Source organism: Dipodomys merriami, unplaced genomic scaffold (genome assembly GCF_024711535.1).
Source record: "Dipodomys merriami isolate MVZ:Mamm:240054 unplaced genomic scaffold, mDipMer1.0.p SCAF_30, whole genome shotgun sequence".
Taxonomy (NCBI): domain Eukaryota; kingdom Metazoa; phylum Chordata; class Mammalia; order Rodentia; family Heteromyidae; genus Dipodomys; species Dipodomys merriami.
This window is the reverse complement of record NW_027204493.1, coordinates 7,418,857-7,434,790: the sequence shown is the minus strand read 5'-3', so window position 1 is coordinate 7,434,790 and position 15,934 is coordinate 7,418,857. Positions and strand designations below refer to the sequence as shown.

Below are 15,934 nucleotides of genomic sequence, written 5' to 3'. Positions count from 1 at the left end.
AATGAGTATATTTCCTGTGGAGGATTGTTACCTCTTCCTTTGTTTTCCCCTCCATCCCTTCCCTGCCCACCTTCCCAACTCCTCCCTCCCTCCCTACCACAAGTTGTAAAGTTCGTTTTCAACATAGTGTCTTGTACATCTCATTGTTACAATGGGTCAACCTGTGTCCCTATTTAAGCATTTTTTTTCCCTTCTCCTCCCCAAATTAGAAAAGTGTATATACAAGATGCAGGGCATGGGAATCAAATACAGTGAAAACAGGGTTATACCGTGGATGAAGAATATTCAAAAGAAACAAAAAAGTCACATAGTACGTTGTAAGTGCATTAAGAAGAACAGCCATAAAGATAAAGCCTCTTGTGTCTCTATCTTAGATTTCTTTACAGAGCAACATTCTCACCATCCTCTCGCCATCTCTTTCCATCTCTTTCCTATGTCTATATGATCAAAGACTTTTGTTGATTTACCTCCTAAGTATCTTTTCCAAAACACAAAACACAAATGTATTAGACATTGACTGTTTTGTTCATTATTTAATTCTTACTAAGAGCTTACATGAGAAACTGTGACTTTAGAAATAAATCTCTTGGAAGTGGTGCTGTGGCTCAAAGTAATAGAGTGCTAGCCTTGAGTAATAAAGCTCAGGAACAGCACCTAGGCCCAAGTTCAAGCCCCATGACCAACCAAAAAAAAATTACACGAGAAATAAATTTCTCTACATAATTTGTAAAATGGATGTGCGCATACACATATACACATACATATACATATAGTGTGTATTTGTGTGAATAAACTAATTTTGTTCTATTATTAACTGGTTATGTGAACTTTTTAATTTTTGGTGGTACTTAGGTTTGAACTAAAGGCTTACTGAATGCTAAGCAAATGTTCTACCACTTGAGCCATATCCCTAGACCTTTATACTTTCAGAAAGGATCTTGCACTTTTGTCTGGGTTGACCTCAGACATAATCCTTTCATATTCTCAAATACTTGAGATGACTGGGTGTGCTACCATGTACAACTGTTAGAAAGATAAGGTTTTTCTTTTCTTTTTCTTTTTCTTTTTTTTTTTTTACTGGAGTGGGCCTTGAACCACAATCCTTCTATCTCCACCTCTTTGTTGTTGTTGTTGTTGTTGTTGTTGTTGTTGTTTTGACAGTCGTGGGGCCTGTACTCTGGGCCTGGCGCTGTCCCTCAGCTCTTCAGCTCAAGGCTAGCACTCTACCATTTGAGCCACAGTGCCACTTTCAGCTTTTCTTGCTTATGTGGTGCTGAGGAATCAAACCAAGGGCCTCAAGCATGCCAGACAAGCACTCTACCACTGATCCACCTTCCCAGCCCCTATCTCCACTTCTTGAGTAGCTAGACTTAAAGGCATGCACCACCATTTTCAGCTATTTTTAATGGACATTTTAAATGCCAACAAGAATACACTTTTGTAAGATCTCACAATAACACTAAGTTTTTATTATATTTTATTATTGAGTAAGAGACTTTTGCAACTAGATTATTTTGCGTTCTTTCCTAGGCTAATTTTGCAAATTATCTAATGGTGACATATGACTGTTTCTCAGTGCATTTTAGCATTTAAAAGAAAAAATATTCCATTGCAATTCAGACAAAGTAAAGAAGAACTTATCAATTCTGACTTTTTTTAAAAAAGTCATCTATTGTTTTCTTCTTGCCACTATAACCTTGACAGAAGTATTAGCTTCTTTTTGGAATAGCTTCACTTATACTTTTAGCCCATAGGAATTCCACAGCTTCATTTTCCCAAATCAAGTCAATAAAGACAATCACCCACCAGGCAGAACCAGTAGTTTGTCCTTTACCTCAGAGATATGGCCAGAAGCATAGTATATTATAAAGTCTCAGTAAGACAAAAGGGATGGAGACAGAAGTAAGCAGGAACAGATAGAACCCTTTTTTCTAGGTATTAGTTTGCTGGAAAGTTCCTTAAATCAGACTACATACTGTATAAAATCTCAGTCTAAAAAATAGCCCCCAAAAGGTGAACAAATATAACAGTGATACTCACTAGACACTATGTTGAAAATGAACTCTACAGTGGGGAAAGGAGATTGGCAGGGAAAAACTGGAAGAAAATGAGGGAAGAGGTGACAGTGTTCAAAAAGAAATGTACTCATTGCCTGACTTACCTAACTGTAACCCCTCTGTACATCACCTTTACAATAATAGCCATTTAATAGCCTTAAATGATCAACATCCCTTTAAGTTTCAGTTAGATAATACTGTTTTTAGCAGTAAGACCTTATTCTTACTAGGTACTCTACTGGGAACCACATTCCCAGCCATACATTTTTGCTTGATATTTTTTGTGATGGGTCTTAAAACTGTTTTTAACTAGGCTGGCTTAAAACCATGATCCTCCAGCTCTTAGCTTCCCAAGCTAGGATTACAGGTGTTGCTACCAGGGCCTGGCTTAGGTCTGACTTTTTTCTTTCTTTCTCTTTTATAGATTACTTTTTAAAAAGAAAGATCTCTTGAAATTGCCTTTCTGATCCTATATTATCTGTGGAATCCCAGTAAGAGCATAGCACTTACTATACTGGATTAAAAACTGATGGTTAATATTGCCTTTAAATAAATTATTAAGTCCCTGATTGTAACAAATAAAATTATCCGGGGCTGGGAAGGTTGGTCAGTGGTAAAGTACTTGCCTTGCATGCATGAGGCCCTGGGTTCATTTCCTCAGCACCACATAAACAGAAAAAGTCAGATGTGGTGTTGTGGCTCAAGTGGTAGAGCCCTCACCTTGAGCTGTAGAGCTGAGGGACAGCGTCCAAGCCCAGAGTTCAGGCCCCACAACCAACAAAAATAAATAAATATTAAAAAAAAAAAAAGAGCTGGGCACTGGTTGCTCATACCTGTAATCCTAGCTACTCAGGAGGCTAAGATCTGAGGATCATGGTTCAAAGCCAGCCCAGGCAGGAAAATTCCATGAGGCTCTTATCTCCAATAAACCACCAGAAAACCAGAAGTGCTGCTGTGGCTCAAGTGGTAGAGCACTCGCCTTGAGCTGAAGAGCTGAGGGACAGAGCCCAGGCCAGAGTTCAAGCCCTATAACCAAAAGAAAAAAAGAAAAGAAATAAAATAAAATAAAATTATCCTGTTCTCCAGAAATATATGTATTAACTAAAAAGTTACTGGGCTCATAAGCAAATAAATAAACATTATACTCAATATTCACAACTAACTTTGGTATTTACTACATGTTATTCAATATGACAATTTGCAGGTAAAAACTGAAGAAGATGATTTGGAAACAGATTTCTACAAGGATTTAATTAATTTTGGAAAGAATGAAAATCAAAACAAAATTTTGTCAGCTTCACAGAAAGGTTCTTCTGGGGTGCCATTTTTGTTTTCCAAAAAGAAAAGTAAGAGCATCAACCAAAACTGGGCCTTCAAGCAAGCAATTCAAGCTTCCCACAAAAAGGTAATAAAAATGGTCCACAAGCTGTTTATTCTTTTTTTATATTTTTTTATTGTAAAGATACTGCACAGAGGAATTAGAGTTACATGAGTAAGGTAATTAGTACATTTCCTGTTGAGCATTGTTACCCCTTCCTTTGTTTTTCCTCTATTATCCCTTCCCTCCCAACCTCCACAACTCCTCCCTCCTCTACCCCACCCCACCCCCAAGTTGTAAAGTTCATTTTCAACATAGTGTCTTGTACATCTCATTGTTACAATAGGTCAACCTGTATCCTTGTTTCAGCATTTTGTTGTTTCCCTTCCCTTCCCCAAATTAGAAAAGTGTATATACAAGATGCAGGGCACCAGAATCAAATACAGTGAAAACAAGGGTTATACCATATGGAAGAACAAAAATACATAATACATTAAAAACAACAGCGACAAAGATAAAATCTCTGTGTCCCTATCTTGGGGTTCATTTCATTTAGCATCATCTTATATGGTCATATGAACATAGCTTTTTGACTTTTTCTGCTTGTCCTAGACATATACTATTTATTGCAAATAAGGGAAACCATGGGACCTATGTTTCTTGGGGCCTGGCTTACTTCACTTAAATATAATTTTTTCCAAGTCTTTCCATTTCTTAAATATTGGGGCGGTGTCATTCTTTCTGATAGAGACATAGAATTCCATTTGTGTGTGTGTGTGTGTGTGTGTGTGTGTGTGTGTGTGTGTGTGTGTGTGTGTGTCACATTTTCTTAATCCACATTTCTTAATCCGTTCATCTGCTGAGGGGCATCTGGATTGGTTCCATATCTTAGCTATGGTGAATAATGCTGCAATAAACATAGTTGTGCTGGTAGCTTAGTGTGGCCTTGAATGTGATTTTTTCAGTAAATGGCCGAAAATGGGATTGCTGGGTCATAGGGGAGCTCTATGTGGAGTCTTTTGAGGAACCTCCATACTGCTATACAAAGTGGTTGAACAAGTTTACATTCCCACCAACAATGCAGTAGGGTTCCTTTTGGCCACATCCCTTCCAGCATCTGTTATTATTAGATTTCTTGATTATAGCCATTCTAACTGGGATGAGTTGGAATCTCAATGTTTTGAATTGCATTTCTTTTATGGCTAGAGAAATTAAGCATTTCTTCATGTGTCTATTGGCCATTCTAATTTCCTCTTCAGAGAAGTCTCTCTTTAAGTCCTTAGCCCACTTATTTATTGGGCAGTTGTTTCTTTGAAGATTTGTTGTGGGAGAATTAGTTTTTTGAGTTCTAAGTATATTTTAGATATAAGATCCTTGTCTGTTGTATGGCTAGTGAGGATCTTCTCCCAATCCGTGGGCTTTCTATTGATCTTGCTAGCTATGTCCTTTGCCATGCAGAAGCTCTACAGTTTCATGCAATCCCATTTGTCCAACCTTTCTTTGATTTATTGTGTTTCTGGGTCTCTATTAAGAAAATTTCAGCCTGTGCCAAGGAGCCCTAGAGTTTCTCCTATTCCTTTCTGTAATGTTTTCAGGGTGTCTGTTTTGACTTCAAGGTCTTTGATCCATTTGGAGTTGATTCTGATGCACGGTGATATATAAAGATCTACTTTAATTTTCTACAGGTATTAAACCAATTTTGTCAGCACCATTTATTGAAGAGGCTGTCTTTCTTCCATGCTATATTTTCAGCTCCCTTGTAGAAGATTAGGTGACTATAGGTCTGTGGACTCATTTCTGGGTTTTCAGTTCTATTCCATTGGTCCTGAGGTCTGTTCTTGTGCCAGTACTAAGCTGTTTTTAATTTGTAGATAGCCTTGGGAAGTATTGCCATTTTCATGATATTAATCCCCCCCCAATCCAGGAGCATGGGGGGTGGTTTCTACTTCCTTAGTTCTGCTTTAATTTCCTTTTTCAGGTTTTAAAAGTTTTCCTCGTAGAGGTCCTTCAGTTCTTTACTTAACTCCTAGGTATTTTATTTTTTGTGAGGCTATTACAAAAGGAGTTGCTTTCCTGATTTCAGCTGCACTCTTCTCATTATTGGCATACAGGAAAGCCATTGATTTTTTAGGCTTGTGCTCTGGCCCTGAGCTTCTTTGTGTGTGTGTGTGTGTGTGTGTGTGTGTGTGTGTGTGTGTGTGTGTCTTTTTTTGTGTGTGAAAATACTGTACAGAGGAGTTACAATTACATGGGCAAGATAATGAGTACATTTCTTAACAAGCATTGTAGCCTCCTCCTTTGTTTACCCTTCCCATCCCTTCCCATCCTCCCTCTGCCCCCCCACCTAATCCTACCCCCCCACGAAAGTTGTAAAGTTCGTTTTCGACATAATGACTTGTACATCTCATTGTTGCAATGGGTCCACCTGTATCCCCATTTAAACGATTTGATTTTCCCCTTCCCCTCCACAAATTATACCAACATCAAATACAGTGAAAGCAGGGGTTATACTGTGGGGGAGGGACATACAAAGCAACAAAGAAATAATCTTATAAATGTGTTAGAAACAATCACATGAAAGAAAAAAAACATTTGAATACATATCTTAGGGTTCATTTCCCTAACATCATCTTATCTGACCTTTTCTGCTTGACTCAGACATATACTAGATATTGCAAATAAGGGAAACCATGGGACCTATGTTTCTTTGGGCCTGGCTTACTTCACTTTAATATAATTTTTTCCAAGTTTTTCCATTTCCTAACAAATGGGCCAATGTCATTCTTTCTGATAGAGGCATAGAATTCCATTGTGTATATATACCACATTTTCTTGATCCATTCATCTACTGAGGGGCATCTGGGTTGGCTCCATATCTTACCTATAGTAAATAATGCTGCAATAAACATAGTTGTGCTGGTAGCTTTAGTGTGGTCTTGTTTGTAAACATTTGGGTAAATGCCCAAAAGTGGGATTGCTGGGTCATAGGGAGCTCTATGTGGAGTCTTTTGAGGAACCTCCCTGAGCTTCTTTTGCTCAAGGCTAGCACTCTACCACTGAGCCTTAGATACACTTCTGGCTTTTTTAGTAGTTTAGTGGAGATAAGAATCTCATAGACTTTCCTGCCTGGGATGTTTTCAATCTGCAATCCTCAGATCTCAGCCTCTTGAGGGCCGAGTAGTAAAATGAAGCTTATTTTGTCTTTCAAAATGTCACCTGTGACATTTCCATAATAGATGTTAATCCAAAACATCACAAAGACTTTGTCCTTGTGATATTTCCATATATTCATAAAGTGTTTTATGAAGTACATGTAACAGAACTTTTATTGTTGTTGTTGGCTGTGAGGTTTGAACCTAGGGCCTAGGCACTGTCTGTACCCTACCACTTGAGTTACAGGACCACTTTCAGTTAAATGGAGATAAGAATTTCCCAGAGACTCTTCTGCCCAGGCTAGTTTCAAGCCACGATCCTCCAATATCAGCCTCCTGAGTAGCTAATATTACAAGCATGAGCCACCAGCACCTGGTTTGTAATAGAACCTTTTTGTATAATACGACAGTCTCAGACTTTTGCTCAAGAAATTTGGCCAGCTTATATTTAATATAATCAGTTAAAACACTTGACCATATTCTTTCAGTCTTTCATTTCTCTTCAATGTGATTGAACATACTATATGCATTCTTACTCCCTTCTGTCTCTAGTTTTCTTCTTTTGGAAGTACTAGTGTACTTGCTTCTCTCTAACTAAAAACATAATTGAAGCAGTATTTGTTTAGCCCACAAAATAACATCTCTAGCATCCCAAATATGTTTCAGTTACCAACTCCACACATCCATCGCTGTTCTTCCTTGAGAAGACATTTCCTTCCTAATGATGGGATGCCATCATCCAGCTTTCATGAAACACCAACAAGCCCTAGGAGGAATTGTTTGCATTTTTACATTGCATGTGTTAGTTCGTATTTTATTCTAACTTTTATATTCTCAATATAGATTTCTTGTGACCATTTTTGACCTTACAAAATTATCATACAGTTAAACCCAGTATCATGACTGTCCTTGATTAGATATGAGTAGAGTAAGGAAATTGTATTCAGGACAGAAAATATTCCAGCAATCTCTCTTCAGTCTTTGAGACAATGAAAACAATGTACCATACGCTTGAAAATTAATCTGAGTCCTTCTGTTGAGCTTAATGTTTTATTTATTTCTTCAACCCCAGATCTTACTAGATATTTATCTGGCAGATAGTTTGTTCAAAGAAAATACGTCACCCATGCATGAAACAGTACTTTTCTGGCTGACTTTCAAAATTAAAACCACAAAAAGTATATAAAATAAAGCAAGATTACAAATGGATGAAATTGATTATAAATTGTGCAGGAACCTAAAGCAAGTCTAGAACAGCAGTTCTAGCAGTACTAAATATCATTCCTGTGCCGAGCTGAGCTACCAAAGTTTAACTTGTGTTTCCTACAGTTTCATATTTATAGAAAACTGAGATTACTGAACATCTCAGAACAGGAATTTCAGATACTCAGGGAGAACATGTGCTTCTCAATAAAAGTAGAAAGACCCTCCAACTTTGAAAGCTGTGTTTCTATGACAAAATTCAAATGTTAAAGTTAAAAATCGTGTCAATTGGGCACTTACTACAATGTCAACTTCACAAAGACACAATGTTTTGTGTGTGTGTGTGTCTGTGTGTGTGTCTGTCTGTGTGTGTCGACACAATGTTTTCTTTAATTTGTTTCTATAGCCAGAGCATCTGAGATAGCTGAGCAATAAATGAACAGATAGCAAGAAAGAAGGGTAGGAGAGGAAAACAATGTGAATCATAACCCCTGTTAGTCCTGATGTGTGTTTTTCATTGTTATTTGTGTAGTCATTATCATTTTTACATTGGTAGTTGTTAGGTGTCATTACATATCAGAAAATGGTTGTTGTGTGGTAATAATTACAATAAAATTATTTTTGCTCACATAGTCTCATTCCTCTCACTTTGTTACTCTTATTCAAATATTACAATGAGTAAAGGTAAGAGAAATCAGGAAAAAAATGAAAAATACAAAGTATAGAGGTGTCCTTAATAATCCTAAGAGCTATGCTGAAGAATCTAAAGAAGTGAAAATTTTTTAAGCACTGTATCACCCTGGGAATCCTAAGTTAGCTGCACATAATAAGGTATTTGTTGAAACAAATGAATTTGCAAATAAACAAAAACAATCTCAAATTTCTGCGCATGCATGGAAAAGAGAGATTATAAATAGTTTTGTTTAGTTTCAAGCCTGAATAACTTGGAGTGGTAGCTTGTGGGCACACCCTGAAGGAATGAAAAATGTCTTCCAGTGCATATGGCTCACATATCAGAGCTCCACTAAAACCTAAGTGAACTTAAATGCCTTTTTTAGTTAGTGACAAAGCTACAAATTGAATCTCAGTTGCCAGATTTCCAGTTGAGTATTTACTCAACCTTTCCTCTCAATTATTTGCATTATCAAGGTATTCTGCACAAAAACTTAGTGGGATGAAGCCACAATTGGAAATTAAGAGAGAAAGATTGACTTTTCTGATGATTGAACTCTTCTTTGGTAGAGGACATCATGAACCACACAGTTTACATTATTGATCTCATAATCTCATTGTTCAACATTTTTAACAGCTTAGGGAAAAAAGGTCCTTGGATACAAAAAGGAAAATTATGATTTTTCTATGTGAGGACATGCAATAAAGATTAAAATTTATTTTTATCCTGTGGTAGGTATGAAGTGAATGATAAATTGATGGCATTTAAAGATTTCATTACCTTTATTTCTCTCTTTCTCTCCCTCTCTCTCTCTCTGCCTCTTTCATTTAGGATTCAAGCTTTATTAGAGTCCATAAAGTGATAAAAGTCTTAAACTTCACAATGCAAGCTACCAATCTGCAGCTTTCTAATGTCTTTTTGAAAGCACTTAACCAGCTGCCTTTAGAGTACAACTTTGCAATGTATAGCAGAATCTTTGATGACTTTGGAACTCACTACTTCACCTCTGGCTCCCTGGGAGGTGTGTACGACCTTCTCTACCAGTTTAGCAGTGAGGAGCTAAAGAACTCAGGTATGTTTTCTTCCACTGTCATTTTTTTTTCAAATGGAATTACACTATACAAGTCTTTATTTCTCCTATTCCATTATTTTTGTTTGTTTATTTACATCTATTTTCTTGCCAAAATAAGATGGAGAGCAATCAAACTCTCAAATAAATGAAGTAACAATAAAACTTTAGAATGAACAAGAAACATTACAGATAACTTTTGTGGTTATGAATAGTATTTGACTCTAAATTTCCTAACATCCAAACTATCTAGGAAGGTCACCTAAAAAAAGAAAGTATCACTAATACCTGAAGGAAAATAAAGGTCCTCTTGGAACTAAATTCTAAAATACAGCCAGGCACTGGTGGCTCACACCTGTAATCCTAGCTACTCAGGAGGCTGAGATCTGAGGTCCGGTTCAAAGCCAGCCAGGCAGGAAAGTACGTGAGACTCTTATCTCCAATTAATTAGATCAGTTGCAGTTATTTTCTTTTATGATTTTTGAGTGAAAGCCAAAGACATAAGATGGAAGTACAGGTAGAGACTTAACAAGAGCCTATGTCCATGGGGGCTAAGTATGCACTACTGGTGAAACTGAAAAAAAAACAACTGCAAAGCACTGTTATGTGGGAAAAGATTCTACTGTTGGATTTTTGAGGAATAGAACAGATATTTTTCTGCTTTACATAGCAAGATAAACTAGATATCTTGTCTTCTTGCTTTTTGAAATTGCCAATATTATCATAATTTAGACATCTTTCTCTAAGTCTGCTTTTTTTTTCCTTTTTTCTGGTCCTGGGGCTTGAACTCAGGGCCTGGGCTCTGTCCCTGAGCCTCTCTGTGCTCAAGGCTAGCACTCTACTACTTGAGCCACAGCACCACTTCCAGTTTTTTCTGTTCCTGTGGTACTGAGGAATCAAACCCAGGGCTTGATGCATGTTAGGCAAGCACTCTTCCACTAAGTTATAAATCTATTTTTAAGACTCCTGTGTATAATGACTTAGGTCCTTTTGATTATCTGTCATTTATTCCTTGAGAAAAAAATTAGGAAATTATATAGTAACTGGGACCACACTGACATATGTATCTAAAGAATGAAACTAAATGAATTACTCTGTTCACCATTAAACCACTTTACAAAAGAAACTAGACATCTAAGGTACAATTACAGGCCATCCCTGGGGTCAACAGAGTTTCAGTCTCTCTGTTCTTATATTTCTTGTGGCAAATGATAATGTTTTAATGGGGCTACTCTGAACACTTCTGAATTTTAAGGAATCCTTGTGAAATATACTTTCAAAAATATAGTAAGTAAAAAGATTTATTTTTTACCTAGTCTGTTTTCTAAAATCTAAAAGATTTATGCTGTGACGGGTTATCCACACTATTTCATGTTTCATTTTATTTTTCCTTCTCATTGGAGCAATGCATAATGATGAATTGATGTCTTCTGCCAGTGCAAATAGCATCAACACTAATGCTGAGCAGAAATGGTTGTGGGAGACCCCTGGCCATTGATTGAGTTTCATCCCATCCTTCAGATGAAATTATTCTGCTTACTTCTGCTACAGCCCAGACAATAGTTTCCTATCTAGTGAGCATACTCATCATGCATTCAGAACAAATCCTCTAAATGATTAGAGATCAGATTGAAAAGGCGTGCTTCTTAAAACAACCAATATTTCAATAGTTGAAGCCCCACTACCCAAATGAAGAGTGACAGACTATACCTGCCCACTATCCCACTAGTACATTCTCACCTTCTCTCTTTAAATTCTTTTTGTTAGAAAATCATCTTCTGTGCTGAACTTGAGGTGAAAAATTATTCACCCAGCTACTCATCTCTTCCTAGATAGGAAACTGAAAATAAATAGCATATATATATAACTGAAAATAAATAGTATATATATAGCTATATATATATAGAATATATATATATATATGGTCAAGAGAGTTTCAGTCTCATATATATCTATGTGCACATTCACTGGATATACATGAAATTGGAAATAAACACCCATATATATCTATATATCCATATATATATATATACTTTAATATGCTCACAGATTTTACATAGCATCTACATGTACAAAGATATGTATTTGCTATATTCAATGACTTTGTTATTAATATTCATATATTCAGAATATCAAAATGGCCAGTAAATATATGCCTAAATATATGTATGTATAAATACATATATATACATATATCATTGAATCACAATAATAATATGGCTGTATACTTTCTTTTTTGTCGTCATGGGGCCTGAACTCTGGGCCTGAGCGCTGTCCCTCAGCTCTTCAGCTCAAGGCTAGCCCTCTACCACTTGAGCCACAGTGCCACTTCCAACTTTTTCTGCTTATGTTGTGCTGAGGGATTGAACCCAGAGCCTCAGGCATGATGCAAGGCAAGCACTCTACCACTGAGCCATCTTCCCAGCCCCGCTATATACTTTTAATTGTGGTTAAAACCCAGCACACTCAGACAGAAACAAATGATTTTTTTTCTAATTATATTTGTATTCTCTTTAAGTAGTTGTACAACTGAGTCACCATGCAACGTGTCAATTCACAAGTACAATACATCTTGCTCAGTATCACCCCTTTCATCGTTCTCCCCATCCTTCCTCAGTTTTCCCAGTTTCATAGGATATGCATTGAATATTATGACTGAATTCTCCCCTCCCCCCGTTCCCTCTCTTCTTCTGTCCTCTCCTTATACACACACTTCAAACTTCAGCTTCCTAGTATTATCCTGTAAGTTAGTTGTTCAAATTCCACCATTTGCGTTCTCCCCTGAATATACCAGACATCAGTTAATACATTTGTGTATATGTGCATATGATTCTGTATATATCATATGCATCTATAAATAACAAGATGGAATTCTCCAATATGTGAACTTGCCTACTCTTGCACACTCTCTAGACAAACATACATTTTCCGTCTTTCAATTTCATCTCCTTTTTCACATAAACTTAGATCATAGATTTCGTTTTTTATGTACCTTAAGAAATAAGAATTCAACTCTTGTCATCAATTTTGGAGAAAAAAAATGATTTGAATATTTCAGAATACTTTTTTTCCCTCGAAAAGAATAAAATTAACTTTGTTGTTTGCCTTTCTTGATTTATCCCTCTGTTGTTCAATGTCCCACAGTCACGTTAAGGCTGTGACTGAAAACTGATATGACTTCAGTGTGGAAGGTGAAAAGACTCTCAGAGTAACAGTGACAATAATAGCCAACTGAAATAAAATATTGAAGACTTAATTATTTTAAAATGATTGCTTAATTGTTCAATTTTAAACTCCTTTAGTTAGACATCTGCTCTTCATCTGAAGTACAGAAATAGTTACCCCACTATTTCTCAGTATGGTATTCTGAGTAACACTATTCACTTGCTCAGTCAGAAAAGCTAAGGATGCCACCAACATGCTGATCTCTGAACCACAGCAAAGGAACATACAGATCAGAGAGATCAGGTACCACAGCATTAAGTATCTTCTCAGCTAATACAGGCAGAGTCCACACAGCAAGGGGAAGACCATATGGTGGAATACAGAAATTTCAACAATGAAGCCCTCACTTCTCTTTTCTTTTCTTTTTTTTTTATTCGACTGAAGTTTGAATTCCTAGACTCACAGTTGCTAGGTTGGCAATCAATCACTTAATCCATGCCTCCATCTCAACTTTTTGCTGCTTATTTTGGAAGCCTGGTCTGGCTTTAATCCTCATTCCTTCATATCTCAGCCTCTTGAGTAGCTAAGATTACAGAGGTGATCTACCAGCACCCAGAAAATTCCTGATATTTTAATCACAGTGCCCAATACCATGAGTTTCAACTTTGCTTAATGATTCCCATATAGGCCTCCGAAGATATGGTTAACTTGAATAATTTATTGTATTATAGTTGGTAACTGTTCATAAAAAATTGAATTTTCCCTTATACATAATAAAAATGCACAGAAAAGGAATCATGTGTGATAGATGTATTGAATCCTTAGTATACCTAAACATCTGATTGATCCACTGGTAACACAATGAACCACATGCATTCAACTAGATTGAAATAGCCCTCTTTTGTTAAAATCAAAGACACAAGGTAAACCTGAGGGCTTCAAACCAATGATTTTTTTTACTCCCACCTAATAAACTAATAATACATGTTATTAAATATGTCAAACTGTCAAGGAAAGAAAAATAGAAGACAAACATAATTTCCTTCTACCAGCCTCATCTCTCAGCAATCTGAACCTTCAATTCCACTACAGTACCATATCCATCAGTGCCTCAAGCTCTGAAACACTCTGCCCGGCCCATTGTAACCTAAAAAAATCTAAGAATCAGTATTTCTCAAGGGACTTCGCTTTAAGAGCTGAGATTAACGTCTATATCACTTGTGTGCTTGCAGCTTTCAAGTATCAAAAGACCTGGACTCTAATTTTGATGTTTCTAGCCATGAGTCAGCTGGCTTACAGAGCTATTTATAAAAAAGAAAACATTGAATCGCTTCAAAGTATAGTACCTACAAATATCCTAGATTCATTCCCCTGTACTGTGTTCTTCTCAGACACAGATTTTGAGGTCACTGAGAATGACTACAGGCATTATGGTGGGAGTGACTCAGATGTCAAAAGCTTCAACAAATGATGCCTGGGAATTTGGTAAAGAAATTCCTGAGTGGTCAGTCAGGTATTCAGATCAGATGACCTGAGTCTCAGAGCAGGAGAGCTTTGACATGATGTATGACGCTGTGGAGAGTCGTCTAATGGAAGCAGCACTGGGCAGCTGAGAGGATGTTAAACCTAGTGCCCATCCCTCACAAAGGGGAGACTGAGGCACTATCGCCTGCCTGGAAATGGAAACAATAAGGAAAGAGCATCAAATACATGCTTGAATTCAGCTAGTGAGATAGACTAACCAAGCAGGTTGTTGAGGATTTCACTGGTCTGCAAGTCCAAGTTTCTGAGATGAAAAGAAAAAGGGTTGGCAGTAGGAGCTGAGTGCGCAGGGAAGTCAAGTAGAAGAATCACAGAGAAATGTGAGGACGAGTGTGGAGGTGTGCAAAGATGACCAAGACACACATTTCGGTTGAAGTGGACCCAAGTGTGGCCCAGAAAGAAGGCCTTGCAGTGGGGACCAGAACAGAGCATGGTAAAACTTAGAGATCCATTTCATCTAGTAGCCACCAGGAGCAGCCACAAGAAGAGAAGAGCCTCCCAGATGGGTCACAGTGGCCTCCTAGATACTTTGGACCAGTGTTGAATGAGGAGATGGAGGGGACTCACACACAGTTGCAGATCATCTCAAGGGCTCTAAAGGGTTGAATCTGGAAGTAATGCTGCCCATGAAGGCCGAAGAGGGCAGACATTGATGGATGGTATCCAGCTCCCAAAAATGATCAGAGCCTCCTGTGCATCTTCTTTGAAATGTTAATAGGGTTTGTTTGTCTTTCACATCCTAGGTTTAACAGAGGAAGAAACCCGAAACTGTGTCCGGATTGAAACAAAAAAACGTAGAATTTTTGGTAAGAAGAAAAAAGTAGAACACCGGTGCACCACCAACCGTCTGTCAGAAAAACACGAAGGTAATTGTCTCATCTCAGCAGCCTGCCCCGTGTGTCTTGTAGCCGCCAGTAATTTAAGTGCCATAGTGCACACAATTGTGGTATTTTTTAGCTGTTCATTATTTTAGTTATCTTTTAAATAACCTTGTGTGTTCTAAGGAGAAGGTGCCAGTAAAATGTCATTAGCAATTCCTTAAATGTAGGAATGGCTAAGATTTTCTTTATCTTTTGCTTAGGCTGTTCAGTTTAATAAATGATGTATCGATTTATCTCCTGGGTAGAACTAAATAGCAGAACTCATGAAGTAAATATGAGTATAAACTAGATATTCTCATTAAGATACTTACAAAGCAAGGATATGAACAAACAACTATTACCGACACATTCTGATAAGGATCTGGGAGAAATATTTCTTTCAAAGCACCTATGGAAATGCAATGTGCAGACAGCAACCCTAAGAACAAAATGCCTCTGCTTTTGGGCAGAGAACTCCCTGTGAGCCTCAACACCTCTTGTACCCCCTCCCAGCACAAATGGTAGCCTTTTTCTTCACAGCCTAATAGGATTGGTATTAAAATTAAACGATGTGGTTTCTTTTTGTGTGTGTGGGGGGGGGGGGGGGGTCATGGGGCTTGAACTCTGGGCCCTCAGCTCTTCAGCTCAAGGCAAGTGCCGTACCACTTGAGCCACAGCACCACTTCCGGTTTTCTGGTGGTTTATTGGAGAGAAGAGTCTCGTGGGCTTTCCTGCCTGGGCTGGCTTTGAACCACGATCCTCAGATCTCAGCCTCTTGTGTAGCTAGGATTACAGGTGTGAGCGAGGAGTGCCTGGCTAAATAATGTGGTTTCTACAGTGAGACTGGCATGGTGACCAGACACTGGTGGTTCCCTTTGCTGTCCTTCTCCTGTCC

The 15,934-nt window shown here is 37.7% G+C and overlaps 1 protein-coding gene across 1 annotated transcript in view; it reads left to right on the top strand.

The window, feature by feature from the left end:
* The window catches only part of C6 (complement C6), a 74,826-nt gene that overhangs the window by 24,684 nt on the left and 34,208 nt on the right, over positions 1-15,934 (top strand). Inside the window, exons 7-9 of the mRNA XM_070041105.1 lie at positions 3,262-3,462; positions 9,235-9,475; positions 14,923-15,045. Coding sequence (XP_069897206.1) covers positions 3,262-3,462; positions 9,235-9,475; positions 14,923-15,045 — 565 coding nt within the window. The remainder of the gene's footprint in view (positions 1-3,261; positions 3,463-9,234; positions 9,476-14,922; positions 15,046-15,934) is intronic.